Source organism: Zalophus californianus, chromosome 2, assembly GCF_009762305.2.
Source record: "Zalophus californianus isolate mZalCal1 chromosome 2, mZalCal1.pri.v2, whole genome shotgun sequence".
In the NCBI taxonomy this organism is placed as follows: Eukaryota; Metazoa; Chordata; class Mammalia; order Carnivora; family Otariidae; genus Zalophus; species Zalophus californianus.
Genome location: NC_045596.1, coordinates 71,356,002 through 71,373,032, shown reverse-complemented (window position 1 = coordinate 71,373,032; position 17,031 = coordinate 71,356,002). Strand labels below are relative to the sequence as shown.

Below are 17,031 nucleotides of genomic sequence, written 5' to 3'. Positions count from 1 at the left end.
TTAAAAACACTCATTTTAAAATGGAAATGGATACTATTTTATCCTTAATATTGTTGAAAAAATGTAGGCTCAAAGACTAAAAACAAATAAAGATGACTGTACTATAAAATCTCCAAATTGTTAGAATAAAAAGCAAAGAATTTTCCAATGTAACAAGACAAACAGAAACACAGAAAATAACAAAAAATCCCCCATAAAAACCAAAGAAGCAATATTTTAAAAACCACAAATGTAGAAAATTAAATTTTTTTTTTAAGATTTTATTTATTTATTTGACAGAGAGAGAGTTAGCAAGAGCAGGAACACAAGCAGTGGGAGTGGGGGAGGGAGAAGCAGGCTTCCCACTGAGCAGGGAGCCCGATGCGGGGCTCGATCCTAGGACCCTGGGATCATGACCGGAGCCAAAGGCAGACGCTTAACGGCTGAGCCACCCAGGCGCGCCCAGAAAATTAATTTTAAAAGGATTAAGCAAACACAGATAAAACCAAGCCATCTCAAAATGAAAAATTGTTTTTCCTTTTCATAACTCTTGGGCCAAAGAGGAAATCAAAGCTGCCACACAAATATAAATACCAGATGTAAAGAGAGTAGAATCCAGTATTCCAAGGCCATCTGCCACAAAGGAAAGCCATCATCCTGACCAGGAAGTCGAACTCTTTTGCAGGCTCTGTGCTGTCCCACATCCTCACAGAAACACGGTAGAGATAAAATAAGATCAGATATTTGAATAGACTCTATAAATGAAAAGTGCCAAATGCAAAGCGATACACATAAATCAAAGAATGATTAGGCTTGAACTCTTCGAGTTGGCACACTAGGAATAGTTCTGGGTTAGTGAGCAAGAAGTACTAGTCAACAGAGAATGAGAATGGGCGAAGCTGTCAACATTTAGTAAGAACATCTATGTGGCATCTCTGAGATGTGCCCAACAGCACCCCTTTCTCCCTCCCTGTGCTGAGGGACACGGATGCATGAACTAGTCTGACAATCCAGGGTGAGGAGTGCAGTGACTGAGGTGGGCCCGGGACCTCAGCAGAGCTCAGGGGAAGGGTTGGTGGATAAAGGCTTCTCGATGGATCTGCCTCTTGAGCATTGAGGAAGAACTGAACAGACCAAGAAGAGGTGACAGCCTAGGCCAAGGCCTTTTTGAGACTCACAGTGGCTTGATGTGGTTGAAATAACAGGTGTTCATAGGGAGTGGCAGGTCTGAAGAAGTAAGCAAAGACGGAGTAATGAAGTGCACTTTATTATGTAACGATTTTAAACTTAATCTTGAAAGTGAGGTGATGATAGTATGTTAAATGGGAGAGTGACCTGGGTTAATCTGGTTTCAGAGCAGCCTGGAGGCAGTGCCTGGGAGTACTACTAAAAGATCTAAAAAGATTCCAACCAATATGTGGTCTAATGGCGTTTGAGTCATCTTAAAATTTAAATAAATCTTGTCACTCCCCTACTTAAAATCCCAGCCTCCCCCTCTAAACCCCTAACCAAAGCCTACCAGACCTATAGGGTCTGGCCCCTGACCACCTTTCCATCCTCATCTGATGGCACTCTCTCTAGTAATTGTCTTCACTCAGCTTCCAGAATGTTCTGAGCTCTTTCCTGCCTCAGAAACTTCACTCATGCAGTTCTCTTCATCTGACGGGCTCCCACTCTTGATTTAGGCCTCAGAGAGGCCTTCTCTGTAGGGGAATCCTCGTCCCCATCTGTTTTCTTTCATATCACTTCCACATTTCAGGGCAGGGCCTAAATCTGTTTTTAATTAACTTACTGAACAGTTGAATGTATGAATAAATGAATAATCCAGGATAGAGATGATAAAGGTTAAAATAGGGAAAAGAGCGATATATGAAGGAAGACAGATATGAGAGGCACCAAAGAGGAAGAAGTAGGTGGAATGACCATGTGAGAAGAATGAGGGAAAGCATCTAGAGTGATGCCCAGCTTTGGAGAGAGGCATCATGTGGGTGATGTTAACATGAGCCCAGAGAGAGAACATGAATGAAGCAAGTTTGGATGGGAAGGAAGATGAGTGTGGGGTTAGGAACGTTAAGGATGAGATGCCTGGGAGATACACCAGTGGAGATGCCTGGTAGAGGTTGGCACAAGGTTTGTAGTTCATGAGCTAGGTCTAGGGGCACTTGGAGTCACCAGCATCAAGTACCAGTTGAAGCTGTGGAAAAGATCACCTGAAGAGAAAACCGAAGACTCAATTGCGGAGAATACACTGGCTAAACACGTTTCATAAAGAAAAAAACTAAGAAAGTGAATAGAGCAAGAAGAAACACAGGAAGAGAGGGAGTCCTGGAAGCCAAAGAGAAGCTTCTAGAAAGCCAAATGCCATAGGAGCAAATGCCAGAGAAAGCCTGAAAAGAGCCCATAACATTTAGCAATTAAGAGGACCCTAAGCAACTCTGGTGAGGCCTTTCAAGAGGTAGAAGTGAGACAGCAGAATAAACAAGAGAGGTGAATTAAAGTTATTAAAACCTCCAAATATTTTAATCTAGTTTTGGTTAAAATTTGAAGGAAATTATAAGTAACACTGTGATGGAAATCTTTGAGGGATAAAGTCTGTTGACACAAGTGCTTTTGTGAGTGCCCATACTGAGCTGGTTATTACTTTGTCATCTGAAACAAGAGAGAAAGATGTGTAATATTTATATATGTTATCACAAAGACATAAAGAAGAGAAAGCTATGCACATGGAACGCAGGCCATGTTTAAATTAGTATTTATGCAAGAACATATATTTCTTGTCATTGTAGTTTTGTTCTATTGAAAAGGACAGAGAGCTTTCCAGCCACAGGCAGTCTTTAAAAGTTACTTTCCGTGGGCTGCAAGCTGTGATCTTCAGACTGAATGTGTTTGCTGTGGCAAGCTGTTGGAATGTTTGCCACCGGAAATTGAATTAGCTTCCCACCAATGTGATGATTAACCCACGGACTTTGACTTCCTTGATCTAGTTATCAACAGTTCATCTGCATGAATTCTCTTGCAATTAGGAAAACTATCTTTAGATTAGATAACCATCTTTGCAAGGTTTTTACAAGTAAAATAAAATATTCATTTTTTATTGAGATATAATTGACTTGTCATATTTTATAAGTTTAAGGTATACAACATGTTGATTTGATACTATTCATTTCTTTTTTAGAATACAAAGCAAAGCCTTCTTCCAGAGATAAAGAGATGGAGACACATGGACTTCTTCATATAAGAGCTCTTCCTATCCTAGGACACATCATGCTGTATTATGATTGTGTTGTTCATTTCTCCAGTTTCATGACTTCTTTGGACACTGGTGAGTTTAAAGTTAAAGACTTTCTTAATCTAATTGATGACATTTTCTACTCTGTGAAATACGTTATATTTTCTACTCCGTAAAATATTTACTGAGGCCTTGGTATTTTTCCCAGTGCTTTGTGGGTTATATATGGGTTAAAATGTTAATCCTTTGTAATGTTTCTTCTAAGTATTCTTGAGAATTTTCTGCCTTTTAATCTTGTCTTTTTTTTTTGACATATAGAAATACCAAATTTCTATGATGCTAACTCTACCAACTTTTCTTTATGATTTCCATTATTATGTTTAAACAGGAAACTTGAGAAATTTTAATGGAGAGAGCAGAAAAAAGAAGAGGCAATTGTATTTTTATCATAGATTCACCAAAGATTTCATTTGGTTTTTCCAAAGATCTTTAACAATACCATTAATCCCCTTCTTTAAGTTCAGCATCTAAGTCACACAAAGAAATTCTGTGGCTCTTTATAACTGTAACCCATAATATAAGTACGTACTTTGATGGTGGATTCATAGCAACCTTAGGTTTCAAGTGAGAATAAATTCTAAATTATAGAGAAAGTGGGATTACCTAGTTCCCATGTCATTTCTCTCCTCTGGGTTAAGTAGACTAATTTTAAAGACACAGGGGCTGAGAACTAACACTGATAAGATAGAAAATAGGTATTGATGGGCACTTAGTTGCTTCAAATGAATGTCCAAACAATTCGAACCTATAGTTTTTAGAACCTACTGATGAAACAACTCAACCATTGTCAACTATCTCTGGGAAGAATTTTGCTCTTACTATTCTTTACATGACAGACAGTATCCTAGGATTTTTTGGTATATTAATCCCAATCGTCAGAAAATATTTCTTTTTTTTTTTAAGATTTTATTTATTTATTTGAGAGAGAGAGAATGAGTGAGAGCACGGGCAGGGGGAGAAGAGGCAGAGGGAGAGGGAGATGCAGACTCCCCGCTGAGCAGGGAGCCCGACAACTCAGGGCTCGATCCCAGGACCCTGAGATCATGACCTGAGCTGAAGGCAGACCCATAACTGATTGAGCCACCCAGGCGTTCCACAAAATCTTTCAAAATAAGTATTTCACAGATGAGAAAACAAGGGCTCAGAAAGGCTAAATAACTTGCTCAAGCTTACCTAGTATACAAGTAGTGGAGCTGGGATTTGAACTCAGATCTCTGCTGATGCAAAAAAATCTATACTTTTCCTACTATGCCAACTGCCTTCCAGAACCCTATCTACTTCATATCAAGAGCTTCCAATATGCAAGGCATACGGCTAAGTACATTATCTCATTTACCCACAGAGTAATACGCTTGATATTATTGGTCATTTGATATTGATATTGCTGGCAAGATTTTAAAACTAGTAGTTAAAAAGATGGTTTTTGAGCAATGGGAAAGGGCTCAATCACTAGGAGCCAGTAAGGCTTTGTTAGGAGTAAATCATGTCCGCTTATCCTCATAATGTTCATTTTTAACTCGGTCACCAGCTAAGAGCAGAGGAATGGTGGAGTTATTCTGACAGGCATTTGAAAAAGTCTTTCTTATTATCCTATTTCTTTCTTTTTTTTTTTAAAGATTTTATTTATTCATTTGACAGCCAGAGAGACAGCAAGAGAGGGAACACAAGCAGGGGGAGTGGGAGAGGGAGAAGCAGGCTTCCCGCTGAGCAGGGAGCCCGATGCGGGGCTCAATCCCAGGACCCCGGGATCATGACCTGAGCCGAAGGCAGACGCTTAACCACGAAGCCATCCAGGCGTTATTTCCTATTTATTATCCTTATTATCCTATTTCTTGAACAGTCTGAGCTAGATGATAATATAATTCAGTGAACTCAGAGAACTCTTGACTAATGGAAGATGTTGTTAGACCAATCTTTTTTGATTTATTAATTAATCAGGATAAGGACATGGATGGTATCAACTCTGTTGATCCAGTGAAGAAGCCAAGAGGAACAACTGATATGTAAGATGAATGAATCTAGATCCAAAAAAATTTCAACAGATGAACTGAATGAGATGAAATTTAACACAGCTGAAAGGGAAGTTCTCTACTATGTTCCAGGAAAAAGTGTTCATGTATTAGTTGGGGGACACATTGCTTTATAGTTTTTTGTGAAGAGACTGAAGAATCATTTATGTGAAGAATCAGGTGATGGGAGGAGGCATGAGCCACCGCTGTGTATCTGACTGAGGACACCTATGGTGCCACTTTCCCACTCTTTCATCATGAGGCCCCTACTGTGCCTTCAAAGGGACCTGATAAACGGAACATGTGCTGGAGGGAGTTTCTATCACATGGGGACTCAAATGCATGTCTCCAATTACATGATCAACAGTGAAAGAAACCAGAAAGGTTTAACCTGGAGAAGACTTAAGGAAGACTGAATGTCTGTCTCCAAACTTCTGATGGGCTAAATTGGAGAAGAACATGGAAAAGGTACTTGGTATAGGTGGGCTTGGAGGGGGAGAGCTAGGGGAGGAAATCTGACAGGTTAGACTTGGCGTCATATAAGGAAGAACTTTCTAACATAGCCATAGAGAAACAGAATGAACTATTTCAAAGAAGTCAGTCCTTTAACCTGGAACTCTTGCTCAATCAGACACAGGAGGACTGACCATTTGAGAGGGATGCTGCAGGGGGAATTTTAGCATTCCATGGAGGTTTGATCATATGGTTGCTAAGATCCCTTCCTAGCCAGAGATTCTACAGTTTCTGAAAATAAAACTTGGCCTCTGTAAAATATGCAGCTACTGATATAAGAAAAAAGTGGTGAGTGTGAAAAAGAACAGAAAGCATTAAATTCCAAAATCAATAAGAAAACACTAATTATATGACTTAAGTAAGGCATGTTTCCTAGAACTCTAGCTATTCAGTTTATTTATCTGGCCTAGTTCCCAAACTTGTCAGTGCATAGGAACACTTGCTTCCCTGGGCCACCTCTGGAAGGCTCAGATTTAGCAGATCTGGGCAAACTGTAATTTAAAAAAAATTCTCTTGGTGATTCTGATGCTCAAGCAATTTGGGGGGGCCACCGAAAACCTAAACGTACTTATAGGGGTACTTATATTTTGCATAAGAAATATATACGTATGTATGTGTCTGTGTCATGCTTGAAAAAATCTTAATAATGATTCTAATCAATCTGTTAATATTTAAGGCCAGTGTAGTTTAATATTTAAGCGCCTATGCAGGGAGCAAACTCTACTTCAGTATTCTAAGCTCTAACAGCTTAGAACATAAAAAAAATATCACATCTCTGGCTTTACAACTTTTAACATAATGAATAGATCTTTTCTACTTTTTCAGCATTTCTATCTTAGATAGAATGTTGTAAAAAGTAATGACATTCCCTCTTAAATAAATAACAGAAAAAAAATAAAGAAAATGGACATTACTCACACATACATACATTCTAGCTTAAATATCTTTTTTTTCCTTAAGTTCCCACGTGGATTGGCAAAGTCTCAGAAAATGCAAAAAGTCGTCATTCCCTGTTAAAGCTCATTAAGAGCTTACAAGTATTAATAAAAAACTGTGTGTGGGGATAGTAAACAAATCAATATTCAATTTCTTAAAATTATAAATATGGAAATGTGTTTCCTCAATCCTTTATGTTCAACTTACAAGTTTAAAAAAATTTTTTTTATAAATCTAATAAATTTTAAAAATGTTTTTCAGAGAGCTTTTTGTACCTAGTCAGTTAAATTCAAGGTGGTCAATTTTAATGTAATGAGAATGGCCTTATTAAATCATTGATAAATTTTGATTCTCTCCATAAACAAAGAAGGGGACTCTTTTTAAGATGTGGTGTTAGTTTTTTAAGCCTTTCTAAGTGTACACTATATGAAGGAAGTCCTTTCCCAGGAGTATCGTAAGAGGTCCTGGTTGTCATAAAGCTGCTTCCTTGCCTGTTCTCACAAAGACCTTTCGAGAGAAGAGGACAGAACTCCCATCACCCAGTACCCTTTGATTCAGAACATCAATCCGTTGTCTAAGACTTTCTGGACTTCAAAGCAAATGATTTTTAAGACTTGTCCTGGCTAAGGCTTGAGTCCCCTCCCTTCCCAGGGGATGCACAGACATACTGAAAGAAGAGAGGAAGAAGAAACAGATGAGTCTGCCCTAAGTTTCCTGTAGAGTACAAGGCCGGTGATTACCGAAGATTTGGAAGACATTAGGAATTAGAATGAAGGAACCCACACAGGAAACACATCCAGATCCAAAAGAATGGGACTTATATATATATATCCATAAAAGCAATATTAGGAGACATTATTTGTATTTCCTGAACGTTAAACTTTGAACGTCATTTTGCTGAAAATAATTTCTACATTAGATAGATAGACTTCACGTTAATTGATGTAAAAATAGTGACAGTGTATTTTTCAGAAAATCTTTTTTTTTTCTTAAAGATTTTATTTATTTATTTGACAGAGAGAGACAGCGAGAGAGGGAACACAAGCAGGGAGAGTGGGAGAGGGAGAAGCAGGCTGCCCGCCGAGCAGCGAGCCCAATGTGGGGCTTGATCCTAGGACCCCGAGATCATGACCTGAGCTGAAGGCAGACACTTAATGACCGAGCCACCCAGGCGCCCCTTTATCAGGAAATCTAATAAAAAAAATCCTTTTACTTGGTTTTTTGATATCTGGCAGGTTGCCACATGCATCTCATAGTGAAAATGGTCATGGCTGACAATGAACTGGTCAATCAGATAACGCTGAATTTTAATGAATTTTTACCAGAGGAGAGAGGAGAGCTTTACCAAATTCTAAACTGAAATTGAAAACAGAGAGCTTCTGAATGAACCCTTCTGATGCATATACAATTCCTTTCAATTATGGTTTTGACAGGTCAAATATTTTCAAAACTTTTCCTTTAGTAGGAAGAAATGTTCTACTTACAAATGCACAAGACTATGAGAAAAAGGAGGTATGTGGCCAGCTCCCGTAAAACACTTTTAAGATACTTCTCTCGGTTAGTGTTGCTTTCTTCCATGAGTCTTGTTCCCCAGAGACCTTTAAAATAATAATGAAAAGTATGACACTTTATTTTTAAAAATCTCATGAATGGCAAAGAAGAAACATTAAATAGTATAACCTTTAGGGGGAATTCTGTGTATATATATATATATGTGTGTGTATATATATATATATTTATATATATATATATATTTTTTTTTAGCATGCTCTGAATGTAACTAAGAAATTGTTTTAGCAGGAGTGCCTTTTATTTAAGAATACATCAGCCTCTACTGTCCCCCCCAGATGTACAAAACACAAGGCGACAATCTGATCATTGTCTAAACTCCAAATCCCATCAGAAAATGTCTTAGTAAAAATTTATAAAGAGAACAGGAAATGAGGGCACCCCAGAAGAACATATTAAATAACTGTGCACACACACATCTGCTCTTCCTGTGTGGGGGAGGACACAATCTGGCAATTATCCTCTTACTAAACCTAGTTAGGACATGATGTAACTCTATGGCACATGACACCTTTTGGATCACCCCTGATGAAAAGAAAGCCTGGATGGAGCATCATTTCACTATGGAAATGTCCGCTGGCACAAAATCTTGCTACTCTGTACCATCTCTCTCCTTTAAGAAACTCAATGCTGACTGACTACTCTAAACATGCTTAGCTTAACAGATTTGAAAAATGCTAACTGACATATCGTCTTTAAGTTAAATGCAACAATCGTCCAACTTCTTTCTCTCTTTGGAGAAAGAATAAAATCAGCAGCCATGTTCCATATTTTAGCAGATGGAAAAAGTGTTGGGCTGGCTGAGTGGGGATGACATAACCCTCCATGAGCTTGCTGGAGGCAGTGACCACAGTTTTGGACTCGCTCAGCAGACAGACATGGTGGCCATCCAAAACCCCCATTAATGAACAGTGTGGTAAAATCACATTGCTGGCTACTTGGAAGAGCCTTCACGTTTGCCAAAAAGGACAAACTTCTCAATCCTTTCAGTTAGATTAGGTCGGCTTGTGAATGGCAGCCAACCTGGCCCCGGCATTCTGCCTCACACGTTTATTCCACAGACTTCAATGCCATCAATCACTGAAACTCACATAGCCACTTAAGCCACCATCAAGCCACAGAGAGGACAGGGGAAAATGGCATCGAGGCTTTTACTTCACGGAAATGACTCCATCACCAGTGTTTATGTATTTTTTAAGTCTTATAATAATACATTAATTCTACTCCTAAATTTGGGTATTTCGTTTCCTTTTCTTTTTTTTCTCCCAAATTTCCTTTAGGAAAATCAGCATCTGAATTCAAAGACACTGTGTTACGTATCATAGGTTTCAGCACATGTAAAGTGGAGCATGACTTATGACCAGGTCTGCTTCTGCCAAGATCTGGTAGTGGTCAGGGAATTACTCACGCAGAAGAAATGCGGCAACCAGAATGTTTGTTCACTGAAACTCTATCATATTTAAAAATTATTACAAATTTAGATGACATGGAAAATTACAATCAGAATAACACAGAGGCAGCCAAGTATTAGGCTCAGTAGCCCTGGATGCAATCACACTATTTCTTTGGTTATATTTCTTTTGGAGACCAGGCCTAAAACATACACGTAAGTGGAGATGACTAGTCTCTTTATCATCAGGAAAGATTGTTGTCTTGCCTCACTTAGTCAGTGATTTCACTCTTTCCCATGGTTTATAAACAATTATGCACTAAGGAGTAGTCATGGTTCTTAATATTTACAAATGGTATTGCTTGACCTATCAATAGAAAAACCAAACTCCCATCAAATTTTATTCAAGCTAAATGTGCAACGGTCTATGGCAATTTAATTCTAGCCCTCGAATGAAACATTTCAAGTAAAAAGAAACAAAGTTCCCTTATTTATATTTTTATATAATATACTTTATGATTTCATTGACTTTCTAAATTATCTACTTCCTCAAATATTTATCACCTTCAAAATTTCATCCAATTTCCCCACTGGGTGTATATGTAGGGTCTGTCTTAGGACACGGGGACCTCTTTACATTCTGCTGAGTGAGAAATAGCTATGTCTACAAATAGAAAAAATTGCTGTCCTATGGCTAACTACTTCCCATGTTTAGCAGAGCTGATGGAATAAGAATGGATATAAAATGGCAGCATGCTTCAAAATCAACTGTTGTCTTTTCCCACAACTGTCCTCACTGTGGAGGGAGTACATGCTCAGCATTTCAGGCACTCACACTCAGTACATAAAGTGTCTCCAGCTATTAGGGAGAACATGCTATGAGGGGGACACCAGACGACATCCAGCTTCTCTCATATTTAAGAGGGTGTTTGGTCAATGCCAGAGCCCAAAGTTGGAGTACTTCATCTAAACAGTGTATATTCCCATAGGCAGTGGTACTTATGAATATGAATATAGAGGGACTCTGAGATGGATAATCTGAAACACAAAAGATGTCTCAAACATAAATAATTGTGAAAAATGCCATTTTTGCAACTATCTTGTTCAAATACTTCCAAGACTATTTTGCAATACACAAAAACATCACAGAGAGAATGATATAATGAATTCCTACGTATCTCTTGCCTGGCTTCAACAATTATCAACTCAACACCAACCCTGATTCATCTAAACCCTCACCCACTTCTTCTCAATTTTGAAACGAATTCCAGCTATCGTTATCATTTCATCCTGAATATTTTAGTTCCATGGTCAAAAGATTGCGTGTGGATCATTTGCCTCATACCAACCCTGTCTCATCTGATGTACACTAAATCCCCATGACTCATTGATCATGACAAGGTGCAATGTGGAATTTCGGAGTCAGCTGTGATCAACTGAGGGCTCAGTCACATATGAACAGTGGGACCTTATCAAACGTCATGAGCCTCCCTTTCCTCAGCTGACAATGGGATAAAAGTACCTCTTGGTGGGGTTCCTTGGGGAATTAGAAATATTATATGTAAAGCACATAAAGTACTTGGAAGAGGCTTGTCCATAGCTCCAGAAACAGGTGCAACTCTGAAAAATGTCCTACTTCTGACATCTAGTTGGTCTAAATCTCACAATAGTGTAAACACCCAAATCCATATGAACTTCGATTTTACTGTGAATAGCCTAACCAAATTCTCATTGTATTTCTATCATGAAAGAATTCGGGGTTTTTGTGCTCAGACACATGTGGGCCTTGTTTAGGAAGACAAATACAATCCTTCCAAATACTTATTTGAACTGCAGGCCCAACTTTACAAAGGGAAGTGACTTTTTACTACTATTGGCCCATTTAATATAGAATATTCAGTTGCTTCCTTTTATGTTATTGACTGCTGAATCTTAAATTCTCAGTCGGCCCTCTCCTGAGGTACTGACAAGCAGATGCCACAGCTTACAGTCAGTTCTACATGCATATTCCTCAGACAGTTAATACTAGCATGCCCCACACTGAGATTTTTTCTTTGTCTAGAAACCTACTTGCCCGGTATGGGTTAGTGGTACAAGCCAGAAACATGGGTTTCACCCTCGAACAGGCCCTTTTCTTAACCCTCACATGGAGCTGGTCCACAATTCTGATGGCTTCTGTCTGTCTCCAGTCCAGCTTCCTTCTAACCCAGTGCACATGCCCTGGTTGCAGTCCGTTGTTACCCCTGTCTCTTAGTTAGCCCTCTCCTAACCTAGTCTCCCACCAACCAGTACTATCTGCCTCACTCCATTCTCTGCATTCTTGCTAGAATCATCTTCAGCTTGATATGTGACCATATCAGCCCCCTTCTTGAGGCCTCCACGAGCTCTAACTTTCTAGGGGAAAAAGGACCAATAAGCGATAGGCTTGCATGGTCTTACTTCTGCTACTTTGCCCTCCTTAAATTCCCTCCTCATCCTTCAAAATGTTAACTCAAGTTTCACTTCCTCCGACCTCCTCCCATACAGCTGGTCCTCTCTTCTTTGGGTCCCTGCATTCCCGAGACCTCACGTTGCAGTTATTTACTTATACCTGTTTTCCCTACGAAGCTGAACTCCTTGAGAGTTGGGACCTTGTATTATTCATCTCTGTATCCCTAGCGTCCACCACAAAGGAGACTCTCACAAATGTTTGCTGACTGCACAAATTCTGTTACTAGCATAACCTTAACCACATACCTCACAGTAGCAACGCTACCTCAAAAAAATCCCCACAGCTACAGAAATACAAAATCTTGTTTGTTCAAAATCATAATGCAACCAAAAATGTGTTGCAGACATACAATGGAGCATTATTCATTTATCAAAGGGAACGAAATTTGGATATATGCTACAACATGGATAAACCTTGAAAAATTATGCTAAGTGAAACAGGCCAGACACTAAAGGACAAACACTATATGATTCCACTAATATAATGTACCTAGATTAGAAAAAGTCACAGAGACAGAAAGTAGAATAGAAGATACCAGGAGAAGGGGAACGTGGTAATGGGGAGAGTTTCTGTTTGAAATGATGAAGTTTCTGGAAATGGGCAGTGATGATACAACAAGTGAATGGGAGAGAAGGGATCTATTTGTTATAGCAGCCCAGCCCACCCTGACCAATACAGCCAGTACTTTAGGATTTCTCCAGGAAAACAAAACCCCCAAACCCCAAGCATAGATGTTTAAAATAACAGGAGATGACTTTCACGTTGATACATCCATAGAACACATTCAATTCTGGAAATTCAGAAAATTTGATAACTTATGTAAAGTGTCAAATTTTATTTTTGCACTAAAAAGAGTTTGCTAAGAAAAAAGCAAACAAGATTATTGGGGATGTCTTTAAGTTTGAGGGCAGTCTTTACATCTTTTGGCCATCCTTCACTTTCTTTGGTCCAGACCTTCACCACTTCTTCACTGGCTGCCTGCTACATGGTCCTTCCGCCTCTCTGCCTCCCTGTGCGAGCTTTTCTGCACAGCACACTGCCTACCAACACTACCTTTCGGCATGTTTCTGGTCCTGTTAACAACTTGCAACTGCTTCCTAATATTTAGGGATAAATTCTCAGTTCCGTGGTTGGACACATGTTTCCCACAACCAGACCTCAAACGTTTCTTCTTTACCATCTTACTCCTGCTAAGGAGATAGATCTATCTACTGTACAAAGAGCAAAAAGGACCATTTGTTGTCCATCTTGGATTCATGTCATTAAAGAACATCACAGAGTATGTGGAAGCTAGAAAAGGCTTTGGAGATTAGGTTCAAGTCCTCCGTTTTATAAATGAGGAACAGCGGCTAGGGGAATCCTAGTGAGTTGTACAAAATCACGAAGGCAGGAGACCTCCAGGGAAGCTCCTGACCACTCCAAGCTTGAGTAATCTTTCCTACCTTTAGAAATTGCAAGTTACTTTTTGTTCTGATCCTAGGGTACTACTTACATAATGCATGTCAGATTTTTGTCACTGGTATCCCATGAGGGAAAAAAATCACAACTCGTTCATGGTTATTTATTTTACTTTTCTTGGTTTCTATCCATAGGAAAATGGTGATGGTGCTATTTTACCTCTTTTTTTTTTTTTTTTTTGGTGGTGGTGGTGGGGGAGCACCTAGTTCAGTACTAATTTCATAGGAGGTGCTAATTATTCAACAAATGTCACTTATTTAATAAGTGACAAGTATATGTTTAATTTTTAATATATTTAATAAAATAAAATTTATTATAAAATTTTCTAAGATTAACATTTTCCTGCATCTCTTGCCCTACTAATTAGACCATTGATAAGGTTTGACTAGAAGTTCCCTATGAGCCTATACATTGTAAATTTTTTGATAAAAAATTAGTGAAGAACTACACTTGTATATAAACTCATATAAGGATATGTATTTCATTTCATTATATTCCATTATTGAGTTTATTCAAAGAAGGTTAAAGGATCATGATTTATTATTATTCACTAACTTGTAAAAAACTTCTCTTACTTCAGTGAATATTTTTTAAAGCACACTTAAAACAATGTAAAATAATTTGTTTGGATACAGTTTTGAACCTTAAAAAGCTTTACTAATTTACTCACATAGGTTGTTCAAAAAGGGTCTTTTATGGAACACTACATCAAAAACTAATGATGTAACGTATGGTGATTAGCATAACAATAAAAAATTTAAAGAGGAAAAAAAAGGGTCTTTTGTTCCCCATCATGACATGAATCAAAGTAACAGATTAAGCACTTACATAAAAGAAGTACAAAAGTGCACACTGTTGAAAACTTATGATTCAATTTATATTTATGAAGCACTCACATGTCAGAGACATGCTACGCATTTCACATGTTTCACCTCATTTAATTCTCCCCACTCAAGAACAAAGTATTATGATTATCTCTTTTTAAGAAAAGCAAACATTGGGGATCAGAGAGATTAAGCAATTTGCCACTGTGTGGTAGAACTGGAATTTGGGTGTAGGGCTGACTTGGTCTTAATCACACTGCTATATAAAACCAGCTGGATTTTTTGTACAAGATTTGCAAAACTGACAGGGAGGAGCAGGGAAGGGAAACTTTCAAAAGAATGGAGAATGGAAACTCTTAAAAAAGTGGAGATTAAAATAATTCGAATGTGAGAGCAAATGCAACTCTTTTCCAAGGATGCCTTGGACAAAACTTCACAAAACAGGATCCTCTCTGCTCCTGGAAAATCTGGGTCCTCTAAATAGGCCCTGGCAAATTTGAAAATTCCTTTCCTGCCTCTGGAAAGTTGGGTGCACTGAACTCTGACACATGTACACACAGCTGGTATCTGGTGACTTCACTGTTTTGTTGGAATTTCAAAGAACATTAAGTTAGCTATTTAAAACCATACTACCGAGTTTTTTAAACAATGTTAACTTTTTCTTTGCAACTGTTTTAGAAAAACGCCTAGATTAGAAATGGCTAAATAACTGTCTTCATAGACACTATTTTATTCTATTTGTGGTGTTCTCAACAGCTCACTCTCCCCAAAACAACCACACACATCACCAAAACAACACCCGTGATAACTCAATGACCCTTCTCCCACAACTTGGATAACACTACAGTTACCCTTTCCAGAATGGAATGAGGGGTAAGAGGGCATCCAGACCAACGGAAGACCCGATATACAGGCGCAACTACCTTCAGTTGTATTAGAATATTCTTTCTTTTTTTCCCCCTACAAGAAAAAAAATCTTCAGAGGTACCCTTTCATTCTAATACGGCTTTCACGTATATACAGAGGTAAAAATATGCTGACCCATCTTCTTCTGTTAGAAGAAGGAGGTATCCCATAAATTTGCACAAACAAGGGCGCAGTGGAATTCCGCATGGGTACCGGAAGTAGAGCACAATTAGCAGAGGTGGGGTACGCGCTTGCAAGGGAGACGGGGACACAGGAGGGATGCGAGGTGGAGCCCCGGAAAGCTGCCCACAGCGGGCGATGGCTCCGGCCGGCGCCCGCAGCTCTGGTTTGTGCATCAGCAGCTGCGGGTCGCGCGCTCTTACCTCGCAGCCCACGAACCAGCCTCTCGGCCCAGGCCACTCGGGGCGGCTGCCCGTCCAGGGGGAGGTGGCGATGCAGCGGGTCCCCGCCGCCGGCCGGGCTGGGACTCGGCGGGCCCTGGTCCTCTCGCCGGCGCCGCCTCCCGCTCGGGTGGCCAGTGCCGTGGTAACCCCCCAGCCCCCGGCCCCGGGCGCCCACGGAGCTCACGGCGGAGGAGGCGGCCGACCTCCGGCTGCCCGGGCGCCACTCCACGTCCATCTCCACCACCATTCCTCCTTCCTCTCCTTCCACCTCCTCTTCCTCCTCCTCCTCCTCGGCCTCGAAGCCTGGGTTGTCACGGCTCCAAGCCTGCCGCGAGCACGACGAGAGCGGAGGAGAGGGGGACGCTGAGGCTCCGGCCGGGGGGTCCCGCGCGGCCGCCTGCCGGATACGCTCCATCTCGATCTCCAGGCCCCTCTGCTCGCGGAGGCCGCTTGGAGCCCCGAGGCCGGCGCCCACGGCCGCGCCGCCCGCCATCAGCCGGCCGGGGCCGGCCGCTCGGGACGCTGGCGACCGCTTCGGGGCCCCGGGCTGCTGCGGCTGCACGCGACTCGAGTTCACCATCGCGGTCACTGGCGCCCCGCGCGCCTTCGCCCTTCGCCGCGCTCGGCGCAGCGCGCTGCAGGAGCCATGTTCTTTTCTTCCCGGGGCCCGCCGCCTCCTGCTCCCCGCCCCCGACCTCCCCGCAGTCCCGCGTCCCTCGCCCGCCCCCTCGGCCCGCCTCCCCCTCGTCTCGCGTCTCCCAGCCGCCGCGGCGCGCTGCAGGGGGAGGTGCGAGGAATCCGCCCCCGCGGGCCGCGCGGTCGGCGAGCTGCGCCCAGGCTCGTGTTCCAAGTGAGGCGGGAGCCCGGGAGCCGGCGCCCACGTTCCCTTCGGGTAGAGGGGCTCCGGCAGGGAGGGGTTCGCTGCCCCGCCCGCTCGTCTGCGGGGAAGGGGCTTGTGGAGCTGTCACTGCCTGCGTGACCCCGACAGAATGCTTGGGTCCCTGTTCACCGCCAGCCCCTTCTGCCTCTCCCAAAGTGCAGAGAGAGAGAGAGAGAGAGAGAAAACCATTTTGTGGGATGGTGTGTACTAGCGAAATCCAGCCTGCGCTGATATGCAGCAGGGGTAAAGAAATCTTAACTTCGTTTTGAAAACTACAACAACTAATGCTGACTTCTTTGGCCTTTGGCGGCCCCCTTGTTCCCGCTTCTGCTTTTTGGATGGTTTCTTCAGCCTCTGGTTGGCTCCTCTCTCCACACATTGTG

The 17,031-nt window shown here is 41.2% G+C and overlaps 1 protein-coding gene across 2 annotated transcripts in view; it reads right to left on the bottom strand.

Moving 5' to 3' along the window:
* The window catches only part of PKD2 (polycystin 2, transient receptor potential cation channel), a 56,621-nt gene extending 40,153 nt beyond the window's left edge, over nucleotides 1–16,468 (bottom strand). Inside the window, exons 1-2 of one of the 2 annotated variants that reach the window (XM_027597992.2) lie at nucleotides 15,748–16,468; nucleotides 8,211–8,324 (exon numbers count right to left, since the gene is read on the bottom strand). In XM_027597992.2, the coding sequence (XP_027453793.1) occupies nucleotides 8,211–8,324; nucleotides 15,748–16,348 (715 nt within the window). In that variant the 5' untranslated portion in view covers nucleotides 16,349–16,468. The remainder of the gene's footprint in view (nucleotides 1–8,210; nucleotides 8,325–15,747) is intronic. The other variant, XM_027597990.2, reaches the window with a different exon arrangement.
* Nucleotides 16,469–17,031: the final 563 nt, after the last annotated feature.